The sequence below is a fragment of the Gymnodraco acuticeps genome, unplaced genomic scaffold (assembly GCF_902827175.1).
Source record: "Gymnodraco acuticeps unplaced genomic scaffold, fGymAcu1.1, whole genome shotgun sequence".
Taxonomy (NCBI): Eukaryota; Metazoa; Chordata; class Actinopteri; order Perciformes; family Bathydraconidae; genus Gymnodraco; species Gymnodraco acuticeps.
In genome coordinates this window covers 1,712,848-1,731,618 of record NW_022990646.1, presented here as the reverse complement: position 1 = coordinate 1,731,618, position 18,771 = coordinate 1,712,848, and the positions used below count along the sequence as shown (strand labels likewise).

At 41.0% G+C, this 18,771-nt stretch overlaps 1 protein-coding gene across 1 annotated transcript in view; it reads left to right on the top strand.

Moving 5' to 3' along the window:
• Positions 1-4,380: 4,380 nt before the first annotated feature.
• grin3a (glutamate receptor, ionotropic, N-methyl-D-aspartate 3A) overlaps positions 4,381-18,771 on the top strand; it is a 48,111-nt gene continuing 33,720 nt past the window's right edge. Inside the window, exons 1-2 of the mRNA XM_034229296.1 lie at positions 4,381-5,188; positions 14,696-15,420. Of these exons, the coding sequence (XP_034085187.1) occupies positions 4,433-5,188; positions 14,696-15,420 (1,481 nt within the window). The 5' untranslated portion in view covers positions 4,381-4,432. The remainder of the gene's footprint in view (positions 5,189-14,695; positions 15,421-18,771) is intronic.

Here is an 18,771-nt window from a genome sequence, read left to right as displayed (position 1 = left end):
AGTTACGCAATGAGGCTGACAGAGGAAGAAGATAGAAAGCAGAAGGAAATGGTCAGCAAATCAGACGAGCAAAGCAGACGCATAGGGATGAGGATGAATATTCAATCTGACGGGGTCAAACAGATATTTAGACAGGGACATAAGACGGTGCAGAAATACAGGTGTTCCTAACAGGCGGGTGGACAGGGATGTGAAATCTGATGAGCATGCAAGCAGAAGGAAGAAAGACGGCAGAAGGGCAAGGAAGTTAGATAAGAAATCAGAAGTGGACTGAGGGACAGAGCAGCCAGGAACAACAACAAATGAAGTAAGGAATAGCGCTGGGGAAACCTTTGAATATGCTTTTAGGTAACATTTCTGGCCCACTCCTATTATCTTCTATATTTAAAAACATCCATTCTTGGGTCACAAAGCCAACATTTGGCAATAAGTTGCATACTTGAGCCAAAATCACACTGCAAATATCAAATGACAAAACATTATTGTTGGAATTTGTCTACTACTTTGTGATATTATTGCGTGAATTACAAGCATACTCTCGTTGGATGCATAGTTTGGGTTTTTGAAAATACATCTATGTCTCTTTTACAATGGAGCAAATGTTGCGAAAGACTGAAATATATAAAGCGCTTGTGTTCAGATCTGATCTTGGATCATATTTGTTAACGGTCTAACCTGCAAACATACATTGACATGATTCATTTTACTGATCAGTTGAAAAGGTTACGTCCTGATTCCTGAGTCCTAAATGAAGTTATGTCCAAGAACAACTTTTGTGAGGTCACACAACCTTGACAACCAAATTCAAAAGTGCAAGTTACATTTGTGCCATTTTCATTCCAAAATTAATGATCTAAAAACATGAAATGAGACAAAACGGAGGTCACAGTGACCTTTAACTGCCACATTCTATTTACCTCGAGTCAAGAAAGACATTTATGCCAAATTTTGAAAATTCCTTTGAAGCGTTTCTGAGAAATGAAATGGGACCGAAGTAGCTTAAGCACAGACAGATGAACCAAAATCATTATGCCTCTGTCAACTGCAGAGAAATTAAATGTTTCTTGCCAGAGGAAATGTTCAATTGCTAAATAGCTTATAACCTCCACAGTTCCTGTTTTAAAAAATCGAATTAATCGGTTGTATTAGCTATAAGTACATTGTCGAAAAAATAGGGTATGATTTGATCTATTTTTAGTAAATCTGTAACTTCAAACAAATGAAGTCTTACTCTTTGTCGCCTTTTGCTATTTGTCATGGTGTTTTGAGCTGGTCATGACCAATCTCACAGGGGACTGCTAAAATAAAACTGATTTCCCCAAAATTGTAGGCTGCCCTTAAGCAAAAATTACAAGTTTCCTCCATGACTGTTCATACAGTACCAAGAATGTCCAATGGGGACAGAGCTGGGATAGGGCTGTGAAATACATTAAAACACTTCCTATGATGAGCTCAATTCATATTTAATCTTCAATTTATTAAACTGTCTTTTCATTAAGTGCCAGAATTAGAATTACCACTCTGACTCTGAAGCCTTTTTGACAGTCCCATGCAGCAAACTGTAGGGCTTTCTGATATCCTATTCCTCCACACAGTGCAAAATGTAATAGCACAAAAATGGAATTGCTTTTTTGGTGCAACGACTACACCTATGATGGCTCTTTTGAAAGAAATCCACTCTTGAATATCACCTTGAATCTCCTGCTCAGTGCTATTATCCCCTTTTTCCCCACTCTGTGTTTTTTTTAATCTTCAATAAAATACATTTGCTCTTGTATTTGTAACACCCTCAATTCTTTACAGAGGATACAGCCTGTTGTATTACCTCTTCATTTACTTGCGCTCCTCTTCCCCTAAACTCCACATCTGCTCCTTTCCCTTCATCACCTCTACCTCTCTCTCCTCCTTCTCCCATGGTCAACACCTCCTCCTCCTCTTTTTCTTCCTTCCCTGTCAAAATCTCTCCTCTCTGTCTCTCTCCCTCTTTCCTCAGTCCCATCCTCTGAGGTCATGCTGTATCAGATCGATCAGCAGGTCATTGATCTTCCAATATCCTGGTGTAGGCGTTCCTCTCATTTCAGGACAGACCATTAGCCAATCATTAATCTAGATCATTAACCTATCATTAATCTGGGTCGCTATTTAAACTGAGGCTGCTGATTGGGTCAATGGTGAACTCTGACCTGTAAGTTACCACAGCAACATGAGGCACATCAGTTAAACCTGCAGCAGCTGTTAATGCTTTAATTGGGTGTCTTTCGGTATGATTAAATACATCAGATTAAGAGCATCTGGCTGTCTGTATGTTTAAGTCTCCAGCCAATTAAGATAAAACCAAACAGGATATATCTATAATAAAAATCCTCCGATACAACATTTAATAAAGAGGTGCCACCATTTTTCAGTGCCACTCTGTTGATACCAAAATGTAAAATAATACATATTCAGCCTTTGCGATTCCTCTGGCCCTGTGACAACCGAGCAGCAACAGCTCAGAAAACAAAAACTGCAGTTTATCAAATGGCCGCTTGAGATTGGCTCCACAAGAGAGCAATCTCCCAATATCCCCATGTTGAAATGATTAACTTCACAGAAGGAATACACTTGTGGACAGCCTGGTACAACATGGTGTCGGTCTCTATTGCTAATTTCCCTAAAGATGACAACTATACGTTGGCTGTATTTTTACATATCTCAAACGTTTTAATTATATTAAGGGACAGATTTGCTTTGAATACTGGTTTGTGCTTTGTGATATGTCAGGAATAACTGTAATATAATGAAAGGACACAATGTTGGTATTAAGAAGGAAAGGACTGTTGTGACCAGTGTGAGTGCAATTGTTGGGTTTATTAGCAAGGCTCTTGCATAGCAACAAGAGAAGCAGTGATCAATGTTCCGATTTTGTTGTTGTTACATGTTTGGCTTATGCTTGGAAGATGAGCTTAATGCTGCCTTTAAATCCTGTCACCTATGCAGTGGTGATACATACGACACTATACTGTGACATGTGTTAATAATAAATACAGTGGGCTGAGTGGACATTTTTGGCATATGCAGGATGATATGAACATCTTCACAGCTTATTGGCTGATTATTAAAGTGTATCATCATGCGTTCATTAAACCCACTACTGTATGTTCACCTGGGAACAGCACGTGCTCGACAAATTGGTGAAAAGTTTGCGATATATTATATTACTGACAATTTTGTAAGACTTTTATGCCTTTTTAAGACTTTAACATAAGTGTTGATTCATCTCTTTGCACTATCTCATATTTGTCTACATTGTGAGGCATTCAAGTGGCACCCACACATAATGCCATTAGCAAACACCTTGCACATATGCACCCACGTCAGGTTGAAAAATATGACGATAAATCTGAATTGTGGCCTTTTTGACACGTTCACAAATGCTGTTATTTATTGAAGGGTTGTTGTTAAGATAAATGTATTATGGCATGTCAAGTTTGAGACCTTCAGTAACAGTATATTATGACATATTTACAGTATGCCTGCCATACAGTGGAGACAACAGGGGATTTGTTGTTCAGTTGACCTAATGAATCAGATCTGCATTCAGCCCCCCTCCACTATATACAATGACTTTCATTTGTCTTTTAACTTATCTATCTATCCATCTATCTAATTTATTTTGTCTTGTGTTATGCAACTTGTTCATTCAATCATAACCTCTCCCCCTGACTCTGTTGGAGGGGATGTCGATAGGGAGGGGGTAAAGTGAGGACGGGGTTAAATCTCATTGGAACGTGCGCAGAACACCGCGCTCTCGTGCCGGAGGTCTCGCCGGCACAAGTGTCTGTACAGAGGTTGACTCGAGCCAAGCAGCGCGTGGAAAGCTTGTACCCTGGTGTTTAACAAGGGGGAAAACAAAACATTTGTTTTTCTGTTGAGTACCAGGATGGAGTAGTGCTGTCACGGCTCGTGCTCTCTGGAAGATAACGGGATAATTTTCCTTCGAAGCCATCAGATGTTTCCAGTGGTGGATTTCACTGTTTTGGAATGTGTTTGATGCGCATTGACCTTTTTTTCTCGACATTTCCTCCACTGGGCTTCCCTCCACACTCTGTTTCACATTGTACCTGGAACATGTGGAATATTTTACCATTTTATTCCACAACCTGTTCAGTCACGAAAAGGCTTGAATGATGGAAATCTTTTGAGATGAAAAACAGCACTTTTGGGGATCGTGTTTTGCTTGTGCACGGCTCGTGCCTGATCTCGCGCCTCAGTAGCCTGTTGTCCGTGTCCGTGGAGAAAAGCGCAACTTTGCCGAGAGCTGGAGCTGGATTTGGGGCTGCAGCTGGTCTGAGCGGCGCGCCAGGGCCACACGCAGGGGACACACGGAGCGGCCCCGGTGTTCCGCCGTTGTGTGCTTGGACGGGGCATCCGGTGCAGCTGTGGAGCGCGGATGATGAAGACGGTGGTGATGATGATGAGGATGATGAATGGCCCGGCAGCTCGAACAGGCACTGGGGTCCCGCCGTCATTATGTTTACTGCTGTGCGCTCTAGTCTTTCTCCCATCGTGCGTTCACTCGCACCCGCAGCCGTGCCAGGTGCTGAAACGGATCGGACACACGGTTCGGATCGGGGCTCTGCACGTGCAGCCCCGCTTGCTCTCCACCACAACTACCGGTAGCTCTAAAGACTGGGACGCGGATAGAGGCTGGATTGGAAGTGAGGAGTTGGAAAAGCAGGTAAAAATAAGTTCTGGTGCACCTGGATACGGAAGCCTCAGGACTAGAGGCACCGTTAATGCCCAGAGGGGGGCCAGCAGGAGTAAGAGCCAGGCAAGGCAGCGTGAGGAGAACAACTCGAGGGAGAACCGCGTGTTCGCACCCCGAGACTCTGTCCTGCTCGCGGTGGAGGCTCTCAACCGGGCCGGATTGCTGCCATACAATTTATCCATGGAGGTCGTCATGGCCGTTGGGTCCGGTTTGGGGGAGCTTCCCGCGTTCTCCTCCTCCTCTGCGGGCAGCCCCGAGGGCGACGACCCGCTGTCTTTCTTGGAGAGCGTTTGTCACACCGTCATCGTGCAGGGGGTTTCCGCCATGGTCTCCTTTCCAAGGAACCTGGACGAGTTCGTCAAGTTGGAATTCATCTCGCTCGCGCTCCAGGTGCCAGTAGTCAGCGTTGTGCAGAAGGAGTTTACGCGCCAAAGTGAGGTAAAAGAAAAAAAAGTTACTCAATTACATCTGCACTGCACTGTTGAATAATGAACTTTGACATACAGGTGCAGTGGATTTAGAAACTGTTATATGAAGGAAAACTACTGTGACAAGTCAGTCATTTTCAATAATCTATGAAAATACAACTGTTTTATATATAAATAAATAGGTTCTTCACAGTTTTTTACATCATTAACATTTGTTTTGGTGGATTTACAAGGCATAGGGGCCACCAGTAGCCTGCCTATTAGACAGAGTCTGAAAGGGAAACTCTTACCCACACTGTCTTTTTATTTTATTTTTATTTTCTCCTCCTACTGTGAACTAGTCATTCTTTCAGATGAAGGGCACAACATTTTCCTTTCTTTGTCTTGCTTGTTCAGTACTCCATTCTTGGTAAATAGCCCAATTAAGCTATATTGACGACACAATTTGGGACACAAGCTGATTTTCCTTTTCACATATGACATCAGCTTGTGGAGTCTGAGAAAGGCTGCAGGAAAAAACCTTCGAACCGGAACACAATTAGGAGGCATTTAGGCTGTGTCCATGGTGCAGACAAGGAGGAGATGAGTGCATTGTGTATTCTGTTATAGACAAGGTTTGCAGTGAAAAACACGATTGATATACTGTAGATATGCTATGTACACCAGGCAGGACATGCATGCCCCGAGGTTCTTTTGTCCAAGCTTTGTTGCTATTCAGCCTTCCATGGGCAGAGGTTCAACAACATGAGAGAGAGAGAAAACATTTTAAATTGCAACTCTAACCTCAAGCTGACCTGACATCTCCAGTATTGATCTGACTTATTTCCTTTCAACAAGAAACTTTTAATTGCCCGTTCTCAATCCATAAGTTATGATCAGAAGCTTATATCATAATCATACTTTGTTAACCTGCTAGCGATGAGCTGCACAATCAATGTAAGGTCAAAATCCGATTGGATACTGGCCTACTGTTATGTCTGTATAGGAAACAAATATGTTTAGAACCACCCTTAAGAAATAGAACATTGGATAATAACACTCTTGGTATTTGGTGTATTTCAATGAATGCACACTGATAAGTGCACAGGGAGTCAACTATACAGACAATTCAAAGGTGTCTCACTGGTTTTAAAATAAGGTGAACATTGTTCCTCCAGATAGTGTTCTCTAAATGACTCCACTAGCTTTTCTACACTACAGTACAGTACTGTATGTATAGCCCTTTAACTCAGAACTCTTTTTTTAAAACAAATGGCCAATAGATTGTACTATTATTGTTTCAATCAAAAGCAATACTTTTTTTAAGTATACATTATTACCTCTTTCTATTTAACCCTAACTCTTTACTATAGCTTAGTCTGTTGTGAAAGCTCTTGTCTGCACCTTCGAACCCTGACCCAAACCCCTTGGAAATTGTTTAAAAGCCATGAATCATTGGAAATATGATGTGTTTGTTGGCCATAAGATCCATTTAGGCCAACAAACAAAAAGTTGTTGTCATTGCCTTCCATGTTCCAAAAGGAAACCTAAACACTAGGCAACTCCTACTGATAGCTCGGCAAAACATATCTATCATATAGAATAGGGAGGGATGAACCCCTCTTTATGTCTCCTGCTGTGGAGAACACCCTCTCTAGGGACAGAGGTAGCCGATACAGCCAGGTAGCGCTTTGCTAACATGGCAACATAAGGATATTTGGTGTTTGTAACAGCTTTGGCTCGGTCTGAACTCTCTGCGAGTGGTGGAGGCTTACATGCTAGCGGGAGTTGGGTTTGCACTTCAGTCTTTTTTTCTTTTGGTACCGGTGATATTCACGTTCGGGTGATGCCTTTTCAAGAGTGTGCTAGCTTGATGTATTGCCAGCCGCGTAACCAATTTTAGTTGAACAATGCCGACAAACAGCTTTGGTTCGGTCCACCTGTCTTTGTCCTTCATCCTTGTACGTAACTGCGAAACCAAAATGTTCTCAAACCGGAGACTTCAATGATGCTGGAGGATTTTCGAGCTCAACTTTATCTGCGTTCGCCATTAATTTTCGACAGTTCCTCAAATTACTGACTACATTTGAACGCATCCCTCTGACCAGCTCTCATAGTATGCCTCTCATCACACATGCAGAGCACACAGCACACACAATGACATTTGGCCTCTGCATTTAACCCATCCTAGTACCACGAGTCTAGTACTAGGAGCAGTGGGCAGCTATTGTACAGCGCCCGGGGAGCAATGGGAGTGAGGGGGGAAGGGGGATGTCCGGTGCCTTGCTCAAGGGCACCACGGCAGGGCAGGAGGTGAACTGGGACCTCTCCAAGTAGAAGTCCACACTCCATATTTAGGTCTGAACGGGGACTTGAACCGGTGAACCTACGACTCACAGTCCAAGCCCTTACTGACTGAGCCACTGCCGGACGGATATTGATATTGTGGTATGATATTTCTAAGCACTTTAGATTTCTGATCTCTTTGTATGGCTTTAATAAGGTGGCACTAACATGGCAGTAATCGTATATTAAAGAGTAGAGGTGAGTGCATGTGTCCGTGAAGTTGACTTCCACGCACAACCTTCCTGGCAGGGGCAAAGAGCATCATTGTTTATTGTTGTATGCAATTGAAACACACACACATACACACCCACATCCGAACCATTAGTTAGACTGAAGGGTTCTGGGACACTTGCCACCTACTGAGCTTTAGAAACGTGTGTGTGTGTGTGTTTAGGGTAGCCTACAATCTAATTTCCCGCTCCGTGCACAAGGAAACATTTGCTTTAAGCAGTTAGTAGGTGTTAAAGTCCAAACTGGTTCTACAAAGTTCAATAACAGGTATTCGCTGTAACAGACCAACCAACAGACACATATTCATTGGTTGATGGATGGATAGATGGTTTGTTGGTTGGATGGACGGATAGGCAAAAACATTTACTCTGCAATTGACAGACAAACAAACAGATTGTGTCGAACTCATGTGTGACTATTTGAGAGATGGCTTAACTCCCTCCTGAATGAATCTAGTTTTCCTAGCAAATCCCAACTGATGGCTGACTGCAATTTCTCCGAAGCAGAGTTTCCAAGTTGTGAAAACTTTCTAAATATGTTTAGAGGATTCCATTCTGACCTTTGCCTTATGCCACAAAAGTTTATACAATAAGATGGTAAGATTGAAAATGTTAACTGTCTTGTATTATCAAAATAATGTGAAGGGGTTAAAGTGGAAATTAAGTCAGAGGTCCATTTATTGTGTTGCAGACTTATACTGAAATTAGCATGCTAAATGAATAACCCTATCCCATTCTATCTTGTAATACATGTTGTTCATCGAGAGGCGAGAGTGACTCATTGTTGCGTAATAGGGCGAAAAAGTACAGTGGCCCCAAACGATTGTCAATAATAACTCCATGGCAGTTTGTTTAATAGATTACATCCAACATGGCAGGAACAAGACAACAACTCACACCCTTGCCAGGTCCTCCCCGCCTCCAAGAGACTACTTCTCTGCGACAAGAACATGTGGCAGTTCCGTGAGATAGACCGTAAGCAGATTTGAATTCTTGAATGCTTTAATTCAGCCGGAGCAAAACCCAGCAACGTATAGTTCTGATCCAGGGTTACTGCTCCTCTGACTCCCCACTGCATCAGCAATCCTCCTGTTGCTTCCGTTACACTTGTTAGGCCCAGCGCTCAACCAGCCCTCTGTGGCCTAGCGCTTGTTTGTGCTAGCTGAATTTGAGTTGCTGAAGACCACTGAGTGTGTCATGTCCTGCCTGAATTTTTTTGTAGTTAAGTTATTCTCTTGGAAGACATAAGATTGCAGTGTTTTCCGACCAGATCTCAGATGTTGATCAGTTGTTCGAAAGACTGCCCCTAATTTATTTTTGAGCATGTGGCTACTACACATTCATCCTTTAAACAGTATTCAATGATGAACAGGGAGGCGTAGTGGATAGAGCGTTGGTGTTCGGATCAGGTTCACACTTCACCCCAAATTGCTCCTGTGTGGATTGTCCACAGTATTGAGTATGTAAGTCGCTTTGGATAAAAGCGTCTAACAAGTAACATGTAATAAAAAAAAATTAACAGCATAATATAATCACCCAGCAAGCAACCTGTATTACTGTATACGCCCACATTGTGTTACGTAAGGGTTGAAACAAAGAGGCTGCATGAATATATGGAAATATGCTTCTGAACCAAAAAATGTATGTGAACTCCGAGCAAAGGGATCAGGTGGGTTGGGCAGAGAGGCTTTGGGAGCTGCAAAGGGTTGAGAATTTAGAATATAATAGACCAGTGGTTGAGAAACTCCAGAGGAGGGACCAGTTGTCTGTGATAGGAGGACCTACTTTTAAAATGGATATCTAGAACATGTTGAACCGCTGGAGCTTTTGTGAAATGTAGATACAGCATCTTTACTGAGAGCTTGGGGCACACTGTCACGATATTCATGTCATGTCACGTTTTTATGTCTAGGTTTGGGTGTTTTGCTGTTCTCCTTGTCACGTTTTTCTCCTGGTATATTGTCTGGTCCTTTTCCCTGTGTTTTTCCTCCTCTCGTTAGTTTCCCTGTTGTGTCTAGTTGTTTGATTGTGTTCACCTGTGGCCCTTGTGTTTCTCCTCCCCTGCCCGGCTGTTTCTCATCTTGTGATTACCCCTCCCTGTATTTAGTCTTGTCTCTTCCTGTGTTCTGTGTTGGTTCGTCTTTTGTTTGTGACCTAGTTCACCGTGGAGTGTTTTGTTGGTCCATGTGAGATGTTAGATACAATAAGAGCCCTTGAAATAAAGGTATTATCAAGTGTTATCTGCGTTTGGGTCCTACCTGCTTCACTCCTCGTATCAAATATGCAAATGTTGGTTTCTATTTCATCCAATCATGTACACATACGCTCTTTGACATAATGAGAATTTCTGCAGCGCATTTTAAATGTAATGCAAAGGGAATCTTTACATTTAATCTGATTTACAAAAATGTTGTATTAAACCTCCTTTGGTGGACTTAATTTAGGGTTCATGTTTGTGGTTCATTTCTGGACATCATACGTGTACAGCTGTAATTAACAACTGCTTAAGTGTAGCTAATGAGGTATAGACTGTTGAAGAGGACAGAAGGAAGCCAATTTATTTACAATGTGAACAGAAATGAGTTGACAAAGTGGCTTTAGAACATCCTAATCACAGTTACTAACACTCTCTCACAATTGGGTCATAATGGACGCCAATTAACACAATTTGTCAACTATCACAATTAGCACATTTGTGAGATCCTAGATAATTCTACTTGGCATGCAGCAATTTACCATGACCCACCTTTGTAATGTTTTCAATAATGGCTTGAGTAAAATAACTATTTGATGAGACTTTTGTCCGAGGGTGTCTATATGTGTCAGAGATAATTTGTGGAAATTCTTTACTGAGAAACTATTTTTTTTAAAACCACTGTAAGCCTGGAATGTATTTTTCAATTAGATCCTGGTACGTTAATTTGTAGATTACACTGATTAGGATAATGGAGTAATTATGTCCTCAGAAATCTATCCAGGCATAGCAGATGAATGATAGGGCTTCACTGACTATGAGGAGAATTAGTGAAGTTTCTCATTGTCCCTTCATAAATATGGCAGTGACATAAAGAGGGCATTAGGATGAAAGGCTGTAACTAGAGTATGGGTAAAGGTCTACAAGTGGTTCAGGGTTGGGGCCGAAGGGGGTTGTTGATGTAAAAGCAACAATACTGAGTTGCCAAAAATGTAAAGATTTTGCAACATATGCCAGAACTTGATAATTACAGTGTTCTTTAAGTCTATTAAAGAAAACTTGCAATCTTGTAAAACAAAACAAAAATAGAAACACAATTTAATTAGTTTCACACTTTCCTCACAATGAATCATCTAATCAGGGACGGATCAATACCAACACATTATTAGTTTATTCGATTTGTCCACTGACTCTTGATTCTGCCAGTCCCTGCACTTTTACCTCAAAGCAAGCCTTGCAAGTTTCCTCACATTAAAACAAAACCCAGCAAATGTGTTTAAGGTGTGGAAGTCATAGGAAAAAAAGAGATTTCTGCAGCGAGAAGAGTGATGAAATAGAGCACAGTGACAACAAAGCGGATTTCCAAGTGCTTCGAAAGCAGCCGTTGTATTTATTTAAGAGAGCAGACTGCCGCACTTTGTGGCAAATTTATTCCCTGTTTATTTACATGAGGAACAAAGAGGGAGTTACAGATTGTGATCACAGTGTAGAAGTGCTACAGCTGAGAATAAATCCTCCTATCCTCCTGGGGGATGAGAGGAGGTGAGAGGCTGATGCCCTGCGGAGTGCATTACCATTTATTTCCCAGAAACAGGACTTCTAAAACTGAAATGAAACACGCACAATTGTTTTTGTTATTGCTTTTGTTGCAGCAATAATCCAGCCGTGTGTATGCATTAAACAGATGAATAACGATGATCTTATTTGCATGCCCATTGGGTACAAAGATTAATGGGATAAATGAAATTAACCAATAGCTTAATCTAATGGACTCTTAGTGCAAAGCTTGTGGAAAAGTTGTAAAGTCAATTACACTGAGATGCTGAGGGCTTTTTAAGTGTGTGCTTGTGTTTGTGTGTTTGACTGGATGCAAGCAGGTGCTTGGCGGATTGATTGATTGGTATGTTGAGTAAAGTATGCCAAGACACACTGATGTAGATCTGGCAGCTCAGTATTAAAAGGATGACTCGACTGTGAACACTTTCAATTGTATCAGCTCATTTTCTGGATTTCTATAAGTGCACGGCACGGTATTTGTTTTGTGGGTTAGGACTGCTCTGAACATAATGGCACTAAAGAAGATATTTGAGTAATTAGAAACAGGAAAAAGAAAGAAGCCAAGGTGCCTTGCTCTGCAGCTACCAGTCCATAATCTGTTCTTTTGTCGGATCGAGATGACTGAACTAGACTGAACTACTGCCAGGTGGTTTTGGCTATTTCAGCCAGTGATATACAAATCGTACATATTTTACAGTATTGACAACCATGTCATGTAATGTATAAAAAATGTGTAATGATAAAGTCCAACCATGCAGAGAGCTGTTTTCGCAGTCCTTGATTTACATGTAGTACCTTTGCCAAGGAGGGTATGTTTCCGGCTTGATTTGTTTCTGTTTGTTGGTTTATTTGTTTGTCAGCAGTTTTATGGAAATCCTTCGGATTCATTTGAACTGAAACTTGGAAAAGGGTGTAACATGGGCCACGGACAAACCCATAACATATTTGTTCATTCAAATTGGAATTTAGTGCTTTTTCTATTTAACATGAAAAATTGTAAGAAAATATAGCAGTTTTTTTAATTGGAAAAAAGGTGGACCAATATCCAGTAAAAAGGGTTGTGTCCTACTTGTGTCCTGGGTCACTTGACATGGAAGCTATTCAAAAATGATGCCCACTTGAGATACTGTTAAGAGTAAGGGCTTGAATGTGAGCCAATTGTCCTCTGACTGACAACAGTCTAAGTAAGAAAATGCTGCAGGATCCACTGTCTGCTAAATATACAACCTAAAGCTAACTTTACTGCGGTATCATCATAAAGTAAATACTGATTGCACAATGCTATGGCTATGAAATAATGACTCCATCTGCTTTTAAGTTGGTTCCATATAAGCCTTGTTTCTTTATGCAATTATGGCTGCCACGGGGTACCATCTTCCGGGAAAATTAAGTCTCCATTGACGGCACAAAGGAAGCGTGTTGTTACCCATAGTGCAGCAAAAGCAGGAAAGCATTATCGTATTTTGTTTTCCCCGGGAGCCATCCTTACTTACCAAGTGAGTATTAATGTTAGTTATTTGCAGTTACCATCGCCAGGAGTGGAAATGAGTGAAAGGAACAACTGAAGTCACTGAGGAAAACCGAATGCAGTATGACCTGTGTTGTTAATAGTTGCTAAGCTGTGAGAAAAGTTGAGGGAGTTGAGAAGTTATTTGTTTTAAATGAAGTAACATAATTTTTTATAGGGTATAGAAGTTGTGAGACTTGCGATTTAGGCTCTGAACAACTTCATATACAGTCTACTTTTCCTTATAATTTGGGTTTAATTGGTCCTTTGGAAACATTATCATTAATTAACCAAGAAGATTTCAGAAATGTGTCCCTGCAACTTACACAAAGATAACTAACTGTGACCCCAAAAAATACATAGTTAGTGGACGTTTGAGTGTTTTTTAGCTATCTCAAGCTAATTTAGAGGCTTCAAAGTAAATTTGCCAAAATTGTAAAACCAGAGGCATCATATAACAGGATATCATTCTAAAAAATACCCTTTAGTTTGGAAAAAGGTCAACAACAATATAGGTATTGGTATAGGTATAGGTACAAGACAAGCAAGCACTCAGCGTGGCAGCGTGGCACTCCTGTTTGTTGCAGAATTTCAACATTATGAATGCTCAGACAAGAATTTCAACATTATGAATGCTCAGACAAGAATATAATGAAACACTTTGAATGATATTCACCCCAATCCTCATCTTAAAAGAAAAACGACTGCAGAATTGTGGATATGAAGCAGTGGATAATTAGGCTGCCCACTCTAGTTCCCTTCAGCATTTAGCCATTGGGTGGATGGTTTTCATTGCACCACCTGCCACCATTGTGGTGTGTGAGGCAACACTGGTGTGTGAGGCAACACTTTTATCATCACTGGTCCAGGTGGAAATTCTTCCCCATTGCCATGTTCTTACCCATTGATCTGTCCAGGCCTCATCAATCAAATGATGATCTCATGAATTGCAAATCATGGTGTGAATGAATTACAGTAACTACAGTATGAGGATCTTCCCAGTTGAGTCTCTTAAGATGTTAGGTGTGTTTTAAATATAGAGTACATACGAAAATAGATGTGTATTTCTTGTGATGTGAGTAATGATATTCATGGGAGCAGGTAAGTGGAATCTGAAATCTATTATATCTAGCAGAGTGTGTTTGTTCTGTAGGAACAAATTGAATCTTTTGGATATAAAGTAATTCTGTTGGATTTATAACCTTTCTGTTTTTCTTTCTTTCCTCTTTTTCTTCTCTTCTCCGCTCTACTACATCTGTGTCCCATCTTCCTTTTCTTACCCATATATAACCTTCTCCGTAATGTTGCCACCAACCTCCTCCACCATTGTCCTCATTTTGCATTCTCTCCATTTTCTTTTCTCACTTTCCCATTTCCGCAATCTACCCTTCATTTCAAAAACCATCCTCTAATGTTTTCCCATCTCTCTGCCCTTTATTAAATCTGGGCCTAATCAACTCTTTGTCCTCCCAATCATTACTTGTATATGACTCCTATCACCATTATATTTATATTTCCTCCTGTGTATTTGTTTAAACATATCTATCCCATCTCTCCAATCCCAATCACTTTGCCTCAAATGTATTCCATTCTATTTCAATTTATTATATCCTTCTCGCCCTTTTACATTGAACATTCATCCTCTTTACCCTTTCCCAAATCTCTTTCCCATTCATCCGTGCCCCTGATACAATCTCCTCTCAGAATCCTCTCCATTTTCAACTGGCGATGCGGACCGTTGAGGCCCCACCGTCCCGTCTCCTCTCTACCCTTCTGATGATGAATGGCTGGTGGGACATCAGTATTCTGCTCTGTCAGGAATGGGACATAAGCGATTTCCTCCTCCTCGTCAAAAACAACACCCGCTTTCACCTGGGCACTCTAGTCAACCTGACTAATACCGCTTCAACGTCTTCATCATCGCACTCAGGATTGGCAGCAGGAGGGGAAACTTCATCGTCATCATCTTCCTCTTTGCCTTACTTCTCCCCTGCTGCCTCGTCCTCTGCTGCTTCTGCCTCCACTTCCTCTTTAAAATCGGACCACCAGCAGGCTCTCATGCGGCAGCTGGAGGCCCTGAGAGAACCTTCGTCCACCAGGGGAGTGGTGACGTTTGGGTGCGAGATCCGCGAGGTGCGGCGCCTGTGGACGCTGGCCAGTCGGATGACGCTCCCAGAGTTTCACTGGGTTTTGGGGGACAGCCAGAATGTGGCCGAGCTGAGAACAGAGGGGTTGCCCCTGGGGCTACTAGCACACGGCATCATGGGATCCCCCTCTCTTGATCACTACGTGCAGGACTCGGTGGAGCTGGTCGCGCGGGCCGTGGGCAGTGCGGCCAAAGAGAACCCTGCCCTGGCACTCATACCTGGAACTACTAACTGTATGGATGTACCGCAGAGCAACGGCAGTTCGGGTGAATACTTGTCAAGGTAAGGTATCATCTAAATACTTCATACAATACTTCAAATCACCCACACAACCCTGAATTTGTGTGACTGCGAGGATATAATTGATTATTTGACCAGGATGGCAAAGGATGGCGCTAGATTTATAACTCTCAAGAGGTTTTCCAATGTTTTTCTTGTCATTTTCTACAAATCACTTTTATCAGAGTTGGAAATCATGCTGTTATGGACATTTGAAAAGCACCTTTTCTTCTGTGAATCTTATAGTTTCTACTCAGATACGAATGATTTAAGAATCTACTGGAAATATAAACCTGGCCATTAAAACGCAGAATAACTAAGCAACTGTCAATCAATCAGACACAGATAAGCAATAGCAGTCATATAGAGTTCTGCTTCTGGGCATGTGCAAGTCCAACAATCACTCGATGTGGAGTTGGCTGGGTAGCATAAAGTGGGTTTTTAGAGCCATTCCGCTCAAAACATCTGACTGCCGCATCGAAAAACCTGGGTCATCTCCACCCTACAGCCCTCATTATACTTTCCCCCCTCCGTGCTTCTGTTTGTTATTCAGCTTCCTTTCTCTACTTTTGTCTCCTCTAATCCTCTCATTGTGGGAGAATGTACTTTTCTCACATCATGCAGATGTTTAGTCACAGTCCAGCTACGATGCCAGTCTTGCATTCACCAGAAACACATTCATAGACATCTAAGGAGCATTCATGCAAAAGCAAGCAGCGATTGTAATAGACAATATATGTGCTCTATAAATGCAGCAGTGATGAATTTCATTCAGCAGCAAGCACTGTAATCTGGAGCTAGGCCACTTTCGTTTATTGTTGCACAGTAAGATATGAGCGATGAAGAGTGTGTGATCACCACCAATGCATTACCATAAGAGTTTGACCTTTCCTATTGAGATTCTCCTCACAACACCTGAGTCGGCAGAACGATCATCCCGGGAAGAAAATTATTTGAAAGTGTTGAGCTCCCAAGGGCTGGAGGAGATTACTGATTATCTTTGAATTGTTTGCCTCAATTTAAGCTGTTAGAAAGTTTTGATTAGTCTGGAAGTGTTTTACATATCCAAGCTGAAAGAACACATGTTACGGGACCTTTTACCAGGTTTAGAAGTGCCCTGTCGGTGACCCTGTGAAGGCAGGGGATTCATTTAAAGACGTTTAGTTTCCCATGTTGGATATGGGGTCTTAGCCAAGCTGTAACACACACCTGGGATTTTGAAAATGTCAGCCATATGCCTTGCTTCTTTATAGCTTTAGATAGCTTATATGATAAACTATAACCAGTTCTGGATGCCGTGAAAAGGAAAGGTGTGTAACCTACAAATGTAAAAATAGGCAGTTGAGAAAATGTTATTCCTTTTGCTTCAATTTGTTTCGACTGCCTCATCACTTTTTCCAATTTCCGTAGGTCTCTGTACAAATTGAAAGATTGTTAAATTGTGTCAGATGTTGCTATCATCATCTATTACCACTTACTTCTGTATTGCAGTAAAGCAATTGGTTTTGGAATTATCTTTAATCAGATTGTGGAGGCAGTGTAGTTTAGCTGTCAGATGTCACCTGTGTTTTTTCAGAGTATATTTCCTTTGGTTTTTCAATGCAAGTGCTTTCCATGAAGCTAGTGTTTTCATTCATATTAATATTGTTTTTTCCATTTATCTATACCTTTTTATATTGATTTCTACTGATCACACGCTTAATCATGATATTCCACACAATGACAGAGGGCTCAAGGGGATAGAGAACGCCTGAGTAAATATATAAACTAGTTGAGGGTGCACCAAAGGTTGAAGTTAGCGTTTACACATGAAAGATCCAGGAAGTCAGACTTCATATATTTTTAAATGCAATTTTGAAATATTTAGCTTCAGGGCTGACATTTAGATACAGGGGAAGTGCTTGGATGCGTTAAAGTTTGATATCATTCTATATTATTGCTGTTTTTATGAAGACTGGGTTCACCTGCGGTTCGTGGGATGAGATGAGATAGATGGAAGTTTGGAAAACAACAGAGTTCATACAGTATGATGAAAGTTCAGGGAGTTTACCTGAAATACTTTTTGGTCCATGCTATTTTAATGTATGACAAATTGCTTAAAATCCTGATGTTCTTATACACAGTGCATCTAAAGGTCTAGATGACCTTTTCAATTGTTTCAGAGTTGTATAATGAAGACTAGAGGTATTATCAGTGGGGGGCTAGGAAGAACCCTTGTTGAATAAAAGTATAAACACATCACATCACAAGGTAAAAGGACTTTTGAGCAACTTTAGCCCATACAGGAAAACAAGAACACAAAAATACAAGCCTGAGGCATGTGACATGAAGTTGTTATTTGAAAATGTGGCAATGGTGCTCTAGTGTTTTACAGGCTCTCAGGTGGGGTAGTGCATGAGGCAGTGTGCAGGACTGGAGGGGGTTACATTGACTTTAATATCTCCATCTATTCCTGTTTCCAGAATGTTTCCATTCAACAAAAAAAGTCAATGATCTCATTTGAGACAAGTCAAAAATATCAATCCACAATATCCTCTAGCTTGGTGTTAATGTGACTTCTATTTTTGTGCATGTTGTATCTGCAGAAACTAAAATGTATTGTCATCTCACCATGATGACAAGGAGATTGTTTACTTAAAGGTCACCTATTATGCAAAATCCACCTTTTCATGTATTTTATACATAAACATGTTTCATTTATATAAAAAGTAAAAAATTAACTGATCAGATTTTGGCCACTTTATGATGTCATAATGATGTGTTGGCTTGTGTAACCATTAGCCAATAACCAACCAAGGTAATCCCCCCCCCCTTATCACCTGAATCTCCTCCTAGAGCAACATTGTGTTCTTTTTAACCAAATGTCTCTCAGAGGGGCGTGGGGAGGGGCTCCTTATTTTCATCTAAAGTAACAGACAGAGAATCAGCACTTTTGAAACAGGGCTGAAACAGAGGGGATTATGGGATGCTGCAATGATTTGTTTGGTGTTTGGAGCCAAACACTTCAGAGACATGTTCTGTATATATCTGAAACCTATACTCTATTGATGAAAAACAGTATTATAGGGGACCTATAATATTTAAAGTACAATAGGAGATATTATCATACAAACAAATATAGGAACACATTGGCATGTATTTTAAGAATAATTAGACTTTTCTTTGGACCTTTTCAAGAATATATCAGTAAATGAGGCTAAATAATATATATACAACGACAAATAGGTACAATTATACGGAGCCTGGAGGGTTCATAGAGAGAAAAATAAATAAAACGTGGCCACGTTTTACTTTCTCGTTCGCACAAGATACCTTCTCGTGCGAACGCTTTATTAACTTGTGCGCACGAGTTAA